We start from the raw sequence: 14031 nt of genomic DNA on the forward strand, positions 1-14031 counted from the left end.
GTTAAGTAAAATCATAATTGTATTATTTACATACCAATAATTATTTATTTTTTAGTTTTTCATATTATTACTAAGATTTAATGTTTACATATGTTTTGTATTATTATTTAATTACAAATTATTATATGATAATTATTTTAAAAATTAATAAATTTATTAAATTTATAATAAGTTGTAATTCGACAACCGTCTAAAATAGGCTTTTAGGATATAACTTCTTTTTTATTATTATTATTATTGGTATTCTCTGTTTCCATTTCAGCATTTTTGGAGTTGTACTGGGTCAGCTTGCATAGAGCATCATAGGAGGTAGGAGGAGGACACGAACACAAACACATCTCTGAGATTGATGTCTCTGTGTGTTTTCCTTTGAGGCTTGAGCATAGCCTTTCTTAGTTGAGCTAAGTTGTCGTGTTTTTTTAGGCAAAAGGGTTGGCATTACTCTCTTTCTTTGTTTGGTGTACCCACAAGCTGATCAATCTAGGGTTCAATAGGGGTGTGTGTGATCTGGTTCCTGTGATCTGCCCCTTTTTTTGGCACTTTTAATTTCTGGGTGTTTTGGGTTTTGTGTTTATGAGGGGGTTTTGAGTGGTAAAGTTGTGATTTTTAGGTCTAGTTTGAGAATTGGTCATCTGGGTCGAGGGTGGATTTGAAGGTTGGGGTGTTGGGCATTGCTTGAAGGGGTGTTAGGGATTTTGGGGTGGGTTGGTTTTGATGATTTGTGCTTTTGATTCTTTAGGGCTTGCTGCTATAGATGGGGTTGGGTGGTGCTGAGAATGGAAAAGTAGTGGTGGAGTCTTTGGATGTGTGTAAATCAAAGGGGAGGAAGAAGAAGAAGAAAGAGGATGGGGAAGTTGAAGAGGAAGAAGAGACTGGGTGTTGGTTTAGGTTGAGGTTCATTGGGAGCTGCATTTCTTCAAGATCCAAAGTTGATAGCTCAGTTAGTGGCACCAGCACTAATTATGGTAACCCTCCATTTTTCCTGGAACAATTGTTGTTCTTATTATGTGCTTCTAGGTTCCATCTTTGAACACATTTTAGTTTGACTTTCTCATAGTGTCTGCTTGTTCAAAACTCTATATGAAAATATATTCCAAAGACCTTGTGGTGTTGGAATACATACAATGCCTTTAGTGAGGATTTTGTGAGAGCTTTGAGAGGGTAACTATGATTCATTCTTTTGTGCCTTCCCCCTCCCCGAAGCATATCATTCTGTGGGAGTTTCTTCACCTCCTTGGGTAGGGGGATGAGTTCATAAATCAGACAATTGCATTCAATAGTTGGAAGTTGGAATTATCAAGGTCTATCACCTTACCATGTGTGTGTTTGTTGTCATGCATGCTGAAAGAGACTTCTTAGAGTCTTCTTGTATTTTTTCCGACAGAAGTCATTCAGGAACCACATTCAATTTTCCCTTGAGGAAAATTGTCTTGGGCTGTGATTTTTGCCCAATTTGCCTACAATTTATTAGTTGGATCAGTTTTTGCTGGCTTTCTGCATTTTCTGTCGTTTTTGTTATTTTTCAAATTACTGTTGAAGTGTTATCTATATCTCCATCTTGTCTAAGCTTGCTACTACATGATGCTATCCTATTGCTTCTGCTGATTACTTTTTGCCTCTCCTGGATTTTGGCTTTTCATTAGCTGAAAGTAAATCAACTATTGATACAAGTAGAGATCAACCAACACTCCGAGTAGTCTCTTCGACAACCACTAGTAATGCCGAAAGCAATTCATCCACTTCCAAACTTGAAGAGGAGCTTAAAGTTGCATCCAGGCTGCGAAAATTTGCATTCAATGATCTTAAATTAGCAACAAGAAATTTTCGGCCTGAAAGTCTTCTTGGTGAAGGTGGCTTTGGTTGTGTGTTCAAGGGATGGATTGAAGAAAATGGAACTGCTCCAGTGAAACCTGGCACGGGGCTTACTGTTGCTGTAAAAACCCTCAACCATGATGGGCTCCAGGGTCATAAAGAATGGCTGGTTTGTATTTTACTAATATAATTGTTCATTTTTTGTATTTCTGTTTGATTTTTTTTTATGTATTTTCTTAAATTTGTATATTTTATTTGAATAGTATATGCTGAATCTATCAAGTTTTAATTCTTGTTTGGTTCATGTGACAGGCTGAGGTAAATTATCTTGGTGATCTAGTTCATCCACACCTTGTTAAACTTATTGGTTACTGCATTGAAGATGATCAAAGGTTGCTAGTATATGAATTTATGCCACGGGGAAGCCTGGAAAATCACTTGTTTAGGAGTAAGTTACTATTTTCTGACTCATCAGTTTCTCATTTCTTTTCCAACAATAGCTGGATCATTGCTGCACCTTTATATTTTGCTAACAACATCCAATGGAGGATTGTGCTGGGTGTCTCTTGTGAAGCATGGTTCCTTCCCAAATCCCAATACAAAGCCAGATAAAAATGTTTCGGACTTCTGATGTATATGAAATCTTTTGTTTAAAATAAAATAAAATGTAGGGGAGACAGATTTTTTCTTGTGTTTTATATGATATAGTTTACTCCAGTGATCCGCCTAGTGAAGAATAGTGTTTAGAACTAATCTACACCCCTGTGCTTCCATCAAAGCCATGCTATTCTTTAAAAAGTATATCACTTTTTTTTTCTTTTTTAATTTAGCAGCTTTTCTGTTATGTGGATGGATTATGGATTGGAACTTCAAACTTCTGCTTATACTCTTTGTTTTGATTATATCCATTGTATGTTCTCATGTAAAAGATTATATGTTTTGTAGGGTCCCTGCCTCTTCCATGGTCCATTAGGATGAAAATTGCACTTGGAGCTGCAAAGGGTCTTGCTTTTCTTCATGAGGAAGCTGAACGACCAGTAATATATAGGGATTTCAAAACTTCCAATATACTATTGGATGCAGTAAGTGGCCAAATGTTAAGTTATTACCATCTTTCTTTTCATTCCTTGATTTGATCTTTATATTATTATAACAATTCAGGAATACAATTCTAAGCTCTCAGATTTTGGACTTGCAAAAGATGGTCCAGAGGGTGATAAAACCCATGTGTCTACTCGAGTGATGGGAACCTATGGTTATGCAGCACCAGAATATGTCATGACGGGTAAGTTTAGTTGGGTATGCTAAACCCAAGTTTGCAAGGTTTTGCTGCTATTTATCAGTGAAGTAATGCATGATCATTCTCTGGTATTTCCATCTCCCTACATATTTGATGAGCTTTCATTTGTCTCCAAATTCACATTTTCTGATCCAGATCACTCAACTGACTCAAGTATTTCTCAACAGAAATATTTGGAATGTGACTGTTTTTGCTCTTGTTACAATGTTCTTGACCTCTATTGGGTAATGTAATTTGGTTTCCCCACAAGGCAGATTTAGGATCAAGATCCTAATTTGTTTAATTTGCTTGAGTTGTCCATAGTTTCTCCTCGTGATGACCAATTCTGTTAATAGATTTATGTTACAATCGCTGCTATTGCATACTCATAATTATTAAAGCTTCCAAAATATTCTGCATGTAATGCAACATGTGTAATGTCTAATCCTTATCTAATCAGATTCATATTTTTGTGGCAGGACATCTTACATCAAGAAGTGATGTGTACAGTTTCGGAGTGGTACTACTTGAGATGTTGACCGGCAGAAGATCGATGGACAAAAACCGGCCCAACGGTGAACACAACCTTGTGGAATGGGCTAGACCACATCTGGGAGAGAGAAGAAGGTTCTACAAGTTGATAGACCCGCGCTTGGAAGGTCACTTTTCCATAAAAGGGGCTCAGAAAGCTGCGCATCTGGCCGCTCACTGCCTTAGCAGAGATCCAAAAGCGCGACCCTTGATGAGCGAAGTTGTGGAAGCTTTAAAGCCTCTGCCAAACCTCAAGGACATGGCTAGTTCGTCTTATTATTTCCAGACAATGCAAGCCGACCGATTTAGCGTGAGTCCAAATACCAGAAACGGGAGAACACAAGGAGCGTTGCTCACCAGAAACGGGCAACAGCAAAGGAGCCTATCAATTCCACATGGCACTCATGCATCTCCATATCACCATCAGTTTCCACAACCATCACCTAAACCCAATGGCAAGGCATAGAGTTGATGATGATGATGATGAGTTTTCATTTTCTTTGTCACCACCCTTTATTTTTCATCATTTCTCATTCCCTAAGTATAGATGTCACTTGTGCCTAGCCATTTGTTCATGGACAACTTGAGAGCAAAAGAAGCATGCATGTATGTATGCATGCATGCTTCTTTATGGTGTATGTTTAGTGTTGACCTTAGGGCAGGTGAAAGCTTATTCTGCTGCTACTATCTCTAGTGTCAAATTGTCAACCGAAATGTTTCTTCAGGTTGTTTCAAAATATTCAAGATTATTAACTCAATTTTTTATTTTTTTTTCATTTGCCCCCAGAAATGTCGTCTCTTGGTTTGGTTATGCTTACTTGTGCTATCAAACAATGCGGCTCCTTAAATTATCTACAGGCTCTTCCTTATGGAAAGATGAGAAAGAAGCTTCATTGCATTAAATTATGTCCAATGTTTGTTCCTATATGTTTAGTTAATACCGGCATTTAATCCCATTTATGCTTTTAGTGTAAGATAATAGTAGTACCTAAAGGGTTGACATAGTAAGATAATGTATTCTCTATGCTTCATTTAATAATTGAAACTTTGATGAATAATTCTTTGAAATGCACCACCACAAGAAAAAAAAAAAAAAGCCGACACGTGCAATCACATTACCCGTGTAATATATAATGCCCATTTTTGTATACAAATTTTGGACACGTGAGTTCCAATTCAAGTTGAATGGTAAGAAAGAAAGTTGAGTTTTCTCAATCTAACACCTCTAGCTAAAAGTAATGGACCAACGAGAAACGATGATTTTCTCTTTATTTCTTTTCACCATTACGATTTGTGAGGCAAGCATCTAACTAATCATTTTGTATAGAAAATAATTTTGACTAGTCCCACCATTATAATATGACCAACTATTGTGCTTGTGGAGTGTATATGTCTTTATTTCAGAATATGAAACAATAATTGAATGTGTGAACGGTTGATATTTTTCCATCAATTTGAAATGTCTCCATAAAAAAAAGGGAATTGTCTATTTTAAGGTATTTTGGTAGAGCAAAATTTAGTGTCGTTATTTACGAGCTACTTCTATATCTGTTGGTTGAGATTAATTTGGAGATACCGAATTAATGACATTTTTATCAGTGATAATTTTTTTAAATTGATTTAATTGTTTTCAGTCCATAATATGATTAAGACAATTTGGCTTCTTAATCTTTAATTGTTCTGTTCTAATCCCCATGTTTCTTATGATTATCCAATTGGTTTTTGATAATTTAACATCTAGTATTTAATGGGGATGCTGGCATGAATGAACATGGAGTTGATGTGTCTGAATTGTTGACATGGACACTAAGTTGACGTGACACTTTAGAGGTGAACACAAAATATTGATTTATTTTAAAATTGCAAGATATCATCGATGACTTATTTTTCAATTACACCTTTATAAAAAAAGAAAGGAAAATAGGGGAGTAATAGAACATTAATAAATGTCAAAAGTTATAAATAAGAGTTTAAAAAACATGTATTTTTCTTAATCTATGTACTCTACTCTTAAACGATAGATGGCTCTTTTTTGGTGGGTAGGGGTGGGGAACCGAAGTGCGTCACTAGGGGGTTGGTCCATTTTGAAGAAACAGATTCACAATTCTTGGAATGCCTCCACGGGAAATCTAATTCAAAATGCAGAAAATTACATTTATTTTGGAACGATTGATTTTCTTTCTTTGAAATTTACCAGTGTTAAAGAAAACTAATAACACCAATTAATTTCCACTTCCCCTGCACCTCAAGCTCATTGAAATATGCACTCAAAAATTAGCAACAAGCCAAATTAAGTGATTAATAAGTAAAAAATAGTCATCAAATTTACAACATTTAACCAAGATGCAGAAACAAGGAACAGTGCTGAACTGCACTATACAACGTATACATAAACGTTAGAAGGCACAAGAAATATGCCTATCACTCAATGCTCTGATTTAACCCTTACATCTCCATTTGGCAGTGCGCTTTGTGCCTGTGCCTGACGTTTCAACTCCTGCATGGATGAAATAAGGCCAAGATTTATGTAAACTAACAAAATTATATAATTCTTGTAATTCACTCAAGGATTCAGTTTAGTATTCGGTTTTTTTCCCCTAAGCCCTTTCAAAATATTTAGAAATATAAATAGTCCCTTGACAAGCTGCCATTTACAAAAGTACTACAAAATTAACCATGTGTTATACGGTGGAAATAGTGCAGCAGAAACCAACCCAAGGTATTTAAATTGAGTAGGATTGGTTGTTTTTAAGAATCCTAATATGAATGGAAAAGAATTAGATGAGGATTATCAAACAACCTAATAAATAATAATTGGTAGAAAGCATTCAGAAATAATGTGTATTATGTTCTCTCTTGGTTGTATCATTTGGTATCTCCTTGGTAGTACTTGAATTGAAGGTGAGCATCAAAACTGAACTTGTCAGGCATGTAGAACAATTGTTATATAAAATGCCAGCGTGGATAGTATGGATTCACCAATAACAGAATTATCATAGGAAAGGAGGATTGAGGAAGGTGTGATCTGCTATAGAGAAAATTATTAGAAGTAGAGAGGGAAAGTGTGGGATGCTAGTAAACCCTCTAAGAGCTGCATTGGCCTTTTTTCTGTAGTTTCTTTCAATTTCAGTTTCGCTAGTGATATCTGTATTTTTCCTCTCTGGATTGTTATTGCTTGTTTGTCTCTGTTATCAGTTAAGGAAAGAGGAGTTTTATAGTTAAAATACAGAAATCATGAGATCGTATGATCCTACAATGAACTGGGAGCAAAGCAATGACATAGCAGGGTCTTTTTAAAGCTCTGTTCCACATTGAATTAAAAGACCAAATAAGTAATAGTACTTACAGCAGCTGCAGCAGCACGACTCTCTCTAAAAGTTTCAACCTCATCAGGGAAGTTATGCTCCAATTCCTCCAAAAGATGTTTGCGCAAACTCTGCCCACACAGAAACACTAAGTTAAATATAAGGGAAGGCAAAACTGGAAACAAAGAAATTCATATGTAACGAAAATCAAGAATAAGAATATACCTTTAAAGCATCAGTTTTTCCTTTGGTGATCTGATTCTTTACAATACAGCTATTTATAACATCTTTGGTAAACTCGTCTGGATTCTTTCCATCATCAATTAAACTAAAGCCAACAATTAAATTCAAATGAGAAAAATTAAAAAGTAAAACTTAAATTAGGTAATAAGAAACTATAGGAGCACACAAAGGCAATTGCAAACAACTCACTTGACAACCTCCATAGGAACCTGAATGTTGCACTTCTCTGCCAATTTAACCATGTTGTCAAGCTCCGCAACAAGGCCATTGCTGGGACATTTAAAGTAAAATATGATCAATTTTAAACATGAAGCAAAAGTAAAACAGAAAAAATGCATTGCAGAAAAAGGATTAGAGAGAAATACATGCGTTGGAGGAGAGGCATTTGAAAGGCAGCATTGAAGGTAGAAACTGTGAGGTAAAGCTGATGGATAAGGCCTAAGGTTTTCTGAATGGAATTGCTGACCTGGTTCAGCTTCTGCATAGAATCATCAGCTCCTGTTGCAGAGGCTGCCATGTCATTATTTTGAGAAATCAACGTCCCATTTCCACCACTCCCACCATTTCCCCCAAGAGCTGCACTTTGTGATGAATCCATTTGTAATTTTCTATTAACAAAAAATTATGAAAAAACTTCAATTCAAAATGCAAAAGGCTAACAATAAAAGTAAGGGGCTAAAGAGCAATGTGAGGTAGCCTGGAGACTATATAGCAATTTTCTTGAAAGTAAATTATAAGGAACTACTGTAGATATTTAAAAAATTAAAAGCATGCACGAGGTTCTTCTAAGTTCTAATACATGTATAAGACCATTGGCAAATTGGTACTGTCATCAACTACATGAAATGAAGGAAAATGTTGTAGTAATGTTGGACATGATGCACTAATATTGAATATAATCTCAAATTAACAGGCACAAAACTTTCCAAAAAAATCAAAGCCCTCATAATCAGGCAAGACATGTTATAAACAGTTCAAAGGTAACATGGAGTTACACTAACACCCCTTAGGATTTTCATTTCTTTCAGTTAGTGTGGCAATCACATTCGCAACACAAACAAAAGACAAGTCCCTTACATTAGTAAAGAGAATTAGGTACAAACAATTTCAAAATAAAGGAAAGAATCGAGTAAATCTCCATTTTAGATTCAGAAACCAATTTTCATAGATATTATAGAATATTAGGAATTAGTCCCTGAAATTCAAAATTAAATTAAAATGGCAAAACTAAAAGCAGTAAGTTGCATTAAACTGAACAAAAATATAAGTGAGACCTATGGATTCTCGCTTACCTGAAGAAGACTTGATGATGGCCAGAGCCAGACACAGCTAGTTGCAAAGCTGGAGAAAGCTTGGGAGAGAGAACTAGAGCTGTGAGAGAAAGTGAAAAAGAGATGAAGGATTGGAAAAAACTTGTAAGTAATGAAGATGCTTGTTAGTTGTTAACAACTAAATAAAAAACTTAATTGCCCTCTTAGCCCTTTAGAGTTTACTATCAATTATTGCGGCTTGCAGAGCATTACTGCATCTGCAATAACTATATTCTATCCAAAAGAATGATTGTTTAACAATATGATCTTAGTGCGTGGTGGTTCAATTTATTCGGGAGGAACAATCATTCACAAGAGAACTTTTGGCGATTATTTCTCAAAAAGTAATCTATATACCAAACATGCTCAATAATAATAATAATAATAATACAATGGCATTCTAAAACCTGGAAAAAAAACTATACATGTTCTAGAATTACCAGCAATGTTTTCAATCTTGAGTAGCGGCATGTAGCAGCTGGTCAAAAAACCAATATAGTGGGATAGAGGATAGCCGCTATTCTGAATTTTTTTTTATGTAGCTTATACTTAATATAATGTACAATATATAATTATATACGTATAAATTCTCAAAAATGATAAAAATTGCTCAAAATTCATGACATTCATAATTAACAATAAAAAATCATAGGTGTCTTAAATAAAACATACATGTAAATACTAAAAAAAGTCAAATACAAGTTTCCTAAATAAGAGTCGTCAATCATCATCTTCTAAAAATCAAGTAGTCTTAATCATTTTCCCTACAAATATAGCAGTAGGTTTCATTTTCCCTAACCTCGGTTTTTTAGAGGGTTTTCTTTGGAATTAATCAACACATGGCGCTGCTATAGCATCTGCTACGGCCGGTATTCAGCCCGCTATTTTTGTCTGCTACAGCCGCTTCACTAAACTGTTCCACTACAGCAGCCCCTGTAGCAGGCAAGGGCTACTCCGCTACAGCACTATAGCACGCTATTTGAAACCCTGATTACCAGCGAATATTTTTACCCTATTTCCCAGCCTGTACATGTTAACAAGTGAAGTATAAAAGAATGGAATTCCCAACGTCATAGAATAAATGCTAATATATCAGAATCAGTCAGTTTGCAGAAGGCTCATAAACCAAGTTAAAAATTGCATGAGATGGAAATTGAACAAACCCTTTGGCCAGACTTCACGAGACAGATCCTTTTGTCCAAACCCCACAGCGGTTTCAACAACTAGCCGACCAAAAACAGTGTGCAACGCAATAATCTCAATGTAAGAGACTAAATGGTGCCTACTTTTCTCATCGGAAGATCATCATTCTCAAGTTACTACACTAATACTACCCATTTATCGTATTGGGTTCTTTGCTGCAATGCAAACACAATGCCTCGCTTTTTCTCTTCAACTCATTCATCATTCTGATAGAAACCATCTTAAAAGTGACACCTTTACAGCGTCTTGCCTCATCAACTCATGTGGGGTGTCCTCAATACACTTCAACAGGGACAATTTGAAAAACCCAGGTCGCCCAAATGTTGTTCTTGATCTTCTCAAGAACCCTTTTGCCTAAACTCAAGTTCTTCCGTTCTATTGGGGTTTCCAACACTGACATGCCTAAGATCCTACTTCGTAACCATGTTATATTGATGAGTAAGGAAAATGGAACCTCTTAGGATTGAGAAGCAAAAATGTTTTTTTATTATTAAAAAAAGCATATGGTACCTGAAGAAATCAAGGAGAAAACGTTGCGGAAGTTGCTTCTAAGCTATGAAGGGGGCGACCTCTGAACTCGAAGCTGCGTAACAGCGCGTGTATGATTCAGTCCAGATAATTTAGAGATCCAAATGGAAGCACAAATTGAAATTAAAACCAAAATCGAAATACTAATCAATGAAATAGAAATCGAAGCACAAATTAATAAAATCAAAATTGTATCAACAAACCCTAATATGAGACAAGAAATGCACATGGATGAGAGAGAGAGACGAAGAGAGAGAGAGAGAGGGTGTGATGAACAGAGAACGTGAGTCCCTTTCTCAATCGCAGAGAGACAGGGTGGAAGCTGGTAACTATTTGTCGGTCCAATATTCTACAAAAATCAGCGTTGAAGGCTCTTTCGTTATTCCTTCCTTGTTCGTCGACGTTTAGCTGCACTACTAAACCGCAGCAGCAAACTAAAAAAAAAAAGTAACAACGTGATCTTATTAGTTGTGTTGCTCCAGGTAAATATTTATTTTGGTCCTGACGTGTCAGGGGTTGTAGATTGATTCTTAATACATAAAAGAATTTAAATTTAATTTTTTTAATGTATAAAAATGTTGATTTCAAATTTTATAACTTAATATTAAATTAGTCTTAAAAAATATATTTTATTAGTAAATTAGTTCTTAAATCTTTGAACTTAATAACCAAATTATCTCACAAATTTAACAATAAGATTATTATATTCTTTTTTTTACACATTCAGAGATTAAATTTAAATTTTCTATCTTTCAAAATTCAAAATCGGTGTTTGGCGTTAAATTTTCTTAGTTTGCTTGTTGCAACATCACACTACTTACTATGATCACCATTTTTATTAAGTGTCAACAAGCAAGCAAGGACATGTAAGAGATGCATGTGTTTGAACGAGGGAGTCATGTTTATGTAGAGAGAAAGGTTCATCATAAACCCTAAACAACAAAATTTGAATTGCATGGATTTAACAATGAAGGTGTTGGTTTCTTGCCCAAAAAAGGTTTCTTGGTCATTGGAATGATTTTTAAGGAGTTGAGAGGGGGGAGTATAGAGGGGAGAAAAGGAAGAAGAACCAATAACAAAAAATGAAGAAAAAAAATATATAAAAAGTGGCACCATTAGAAATCGCTCCCAGTGATGATGCATGATAAAGACATGATAATCAATAAAAAGGATACCCTTTGCAAGTACCCATAGAGTCTTAGTAGGATTGTCATTGTAACATCCTGAAAATTACACTAACTGGAAATCGATGTTTAATATATTTCTCGTGTTATTTGATTATGTGATTGATTTGAAGGAGTTGAAGTATTGTGTGAATTAACCATGTCTGATTTGCTTGATATGGATGTTGAGTTATGTAGAGTTTTATTGACTTAGGTTGAAATTATGAGATTTCAAGTTTTATCTAAATTTTTTCCAGTAAAACCGTGATTTTAGAATTAATAACCGTTGGATCGCCTTCATATTTTGACTATAGGTTCGTAACCCATTTCTTCACGCTTTGACTGTATGGATTTGCAAAATAACACTTCTTTACATCTCCTTTAGCAAGACAAGTGCACTAAGCACAATTCCAACCTGAGAGGAATTGCGCTCAACACGAAATGTTGCACCATAATTATGAAACACAGTCTGGTCATTGACCCGGTCAAAGTAGTGGGTTAGTGAGTTAATGGTCCAACCGATGGAACAGTAATTGACTCGATTTGACCCGGTATATATTAAAAGTTTAAAATATATATGTATCTATTATATATAAGTATATAACTAATATTATTTGAGTAAGAAAATCCAAAATAAAAATTGATAATAATGAGACATCAAAACGCCATTGTAGAAGTGCTTTATTTTTTTTTGTAAAACCGGTCGATCCAATCGGGATCCAGTGACCTAACCGGTTGGGTTTGGCTGGGTCATCCCGGGTCAATTACGTAATCGATCCAATAGTAGAATCGGCTTGGTTAGGCCCCCGATCTCGGTTGGACCGGTCCGACCGGCTAGGCTGAATCGAGTTTCACAACTATGTGTTGTGCTCAGCGCAAATCCCAACCCGAGAGAAATTGCACTTAACGCCAAAAGTGGATTTCCACTTAGCGACTCGCTAAGCGAGATCTGCAAATTATAAATACGTTCTTCAGTGTGAAAAACACGATTTCACGCCTCTTTCTCTCAATATTCCGCCCAAACAACCCTAGAAACTCTTTTTCCACCACCCACGACCACCGATAGCCACCACGAGCCGTTGTTGCTTGCCGTCGAACCACCACACGAAGAGGAACACTTTAATCAAAGCAAAATCCTCATAATCCACCTCAAGGATTCGATGGAGAACAAGCTCCCAATTCTTTCTTTCGTAGTTTCTTTGAGGTAATCTTGACTTCTATGCCTCCTAGTAAGTTTAAGCTTCTCTTAGTGTCCCTTGTGTGTTGGGTATCGTAATAGGATATCTTTACACTTCCTTTGAAAAACTCTTGAAAATGAGATGTTGTAGAAGTTAGCTTTTTATAAAATTGATGTTATTTTCGTGACCTTCGCTAAACCCCAATCACATTGGTGTGATCGGAATTTCAAAATGATGTCTCTTTGTAGTAGAACTTGAATCACCCCTTAGCCTTTTTTTTTGTTTTGACAGGGGTAATTGACCTCGAATGTTATTATTAACCTTATTTTTGAAATCTATAATAAATTTTCTTCTATTTGATATATAGAACTCTGTGTTTGGACCGATGAACAAGAACATGAAAGGCCTCTGAAGGACGTAGAAAGGAGTTGACGGAGAGCTCATGATTGGTACGGGGAATTTATTATAATTTATGGTTTTGATACCGTAATTAGGGTTAGGGAACACAATTATGGGAATGTATGTTTGTTCCTGTGCATGCTGGTTTTCAAGAAAAATAATGTTTTTGACTAATGGGATGCGATACATCAGTTGTTGGTAAATGATAGTATTGTTTTATTAGACTTATGTTGCTTGAAGACCTGGGAAGTGTGAATCTCATGCATGAAATTTATATGTATGCATTTGTGGGATGTGATTATTGATGATGTTGTTATCGATGATAATGTTGATATGAGGTGATATTGTAACTGATGATAACATTGATAAAGAATGATGTTATTGATGATAGTATTAATAAAGAATGATGTTGGTATTAATGATAATATTGAGTGAGAATGATGTTGTTATTGATGATAATGTGACGTAAGGTGATGTTGTTATTGATGATAATATTGAGATAAGATGATGATGATGTCATTGAGATGAGATGATGTTGATGTTGAAAATGACATTGAGATGAGATGATGTTGATAATGACATTAGGATGAGATGTTGTTGATGTTGAAAATGTCATTGTGATGTTGTATGTTGTGTATGTGCATGGGGGGTGCAGTGAGCATGATGGATATCCTTGGTGGGGGAAATAGAGTGGTTAAAGAGTTTTAAACATCTCTGGAGGGGGATGACTTAAAATCTTTAATTATCCACGGTCAGTGCATTAATGGTGCCTATGTTTCATACTTCATATTGCATGGAAATAGTATAAACTTTGTCAATAAGTACTTGTAGTTTCTCATGAAGGGAAATACTTGTACTTGGGGGCATGTCACTTGGTTTGGAACTCCCTTAAGACTCAGGCGGATCACCATGGGGGGGGGGGGGGGGGGGGGGCAGAGGGAGTTGCCTATGCACGACAAGGTGAACTTGAGACTTGCTGCTTAATTTTCCTAAGTGAGAGTGTCGCGTGAACACACTTAGGCTATTTCCTGATTAATGGTACCACATTGCATTTGAGAGTTGAGGTCAGGTGCATGCACC

General features: G+C 35.8%; 2 protein-coding genes across 11 annotated transcripts; one reads left to right on the plus strand and one right to left on the minus strand.

The window, feature by feature from the left end:
• Positions 1 to 240: 240 nt before the first annotated feature.
• On the plus strand, positions 241 to 4525 carry LOC100787127 (probable serine/threonine-protein kinase PIX7). The gene is made up of 6 exons (XM_003532000.5): positions 241 to 965; positions 1644 to 1981; positions 2125 to 2260; positions 2758 to 2894; positions 2974 to 3097; positions 3571 to 4525. Exons 1-6 carry the CDS (start codon positions 755 to 757, stop codon positions 4086 to 4088), a joined length of 1464 nt encoding a protein of 487 aa, XP_003532048.1. The 5' UTR covers positions 241 to 754; the 3' UTR covers positions 4089 to 4525.
• A 1371-nt stretch (positions 4526 to 5896) lies between these two features.
• Positions 5897 to 10714, minus strand: LOC100797517 (mediator of RNA polymerase II transcription subunit 10b). Of its 10 annotated transcripts, none has more exons than XM_006585942.4 (10): positions 10415 to 10669; positions 10194 to 10266; positions 9644 to 10093; positions 9280 to 9504; positions 8463 to 8541; positions 7536 to 7778; positions 7360 to 7440; positions 7153 to 7255; positions 6969 to 7058; positions 5897 to 6119 (listed from the first exon to the last, which is right to left on the minus strand). In XM_006585942.4, exons 6-10 carry the CDS (start codon positions 7766 to 7768, stop codon positions 6048 to 6050), a joined length of 579 nt encoding a protein of 192 aa, XP_006586005.1. In that variant the 5' UTR covers positions 7769 to 7778; positions 8463 to 8541; positions 9280 to 9504; positions 9644 to 10093; positions 10194 to 10266; positions 10415 to 10669; the 3' UTR covers positions 5897 to 6047. The 10 variants fall into 10 exon arrangements, with proteins under 10 accessions (XP_006586005.1, XP_040874458.1, XP_014634828.1 ...); XM_041018524.1 differs by having other exon boundaries at positions 9644 to 10096; XM_014779342.3 differs by lacking the exon at positions 9644 to 10093 and having other exon boundaries at positions 7536 to 7746.
• Between the last annotated feature and the right edge of the window lie 3317 nt (positions 10715 to 14031).

This window comes from Glycine max, chromosome 8 (assembly GCF_000004515.6).
Source record: "Glycine max cultivar Williams 82 chromosome 8, Glycine_max_v4.0, whole genome shotgun sequence".
NCBI lineage: Eukaryota > Viridiplantae > Streptophyta > Magnoliopsida > Fabales > Fabaceae > Glycine > Glycine max.

Coding starts and splice junctions, on each gene's coding strand:
- LOC100787127 (XM_003532000.5), top strand. CDS start 755: ATGGGGTTGGGTGGTGCTGAGAATGGAAAAGTAGTGGTGGAGTCTTTG. Junction 2,261..2,757: donor GGAAAATCACTTGTTTAGGA/GTAAGTTACTAT, acceptor TATGTTTTGTAG/GGTCCCTGCCTCTTCCATGG. Junction 2,895..2,973: donor CCAATATACTATTGGATGCA/GTAAGTGGCCAA, acceptor ATAACAATTCAG/GAATACAATTCTAAGCTCTC.
- LOC100797517 (XM_006585940.4), bottom strand. CDS start 7,768: ATGGATTCATCACAAAGTGCAGCTCTTGGGGGAAATGGTGGGAGTGGT. Junction 7,256..7,359: donor GTTCCTATGGAGGTTGTCAA/GTGAGTTGTTTG, acceptor TGTTGGCTTTAG/TTTAATTGATGATGGAAAGA. Junction 6,120..6,968: donor GTCGTGCTGCTGCAGCTGCT/GTAAGTACTATT, acceptor TCATCCATGCAG/GAGTTGAAACGTCAGGCACA.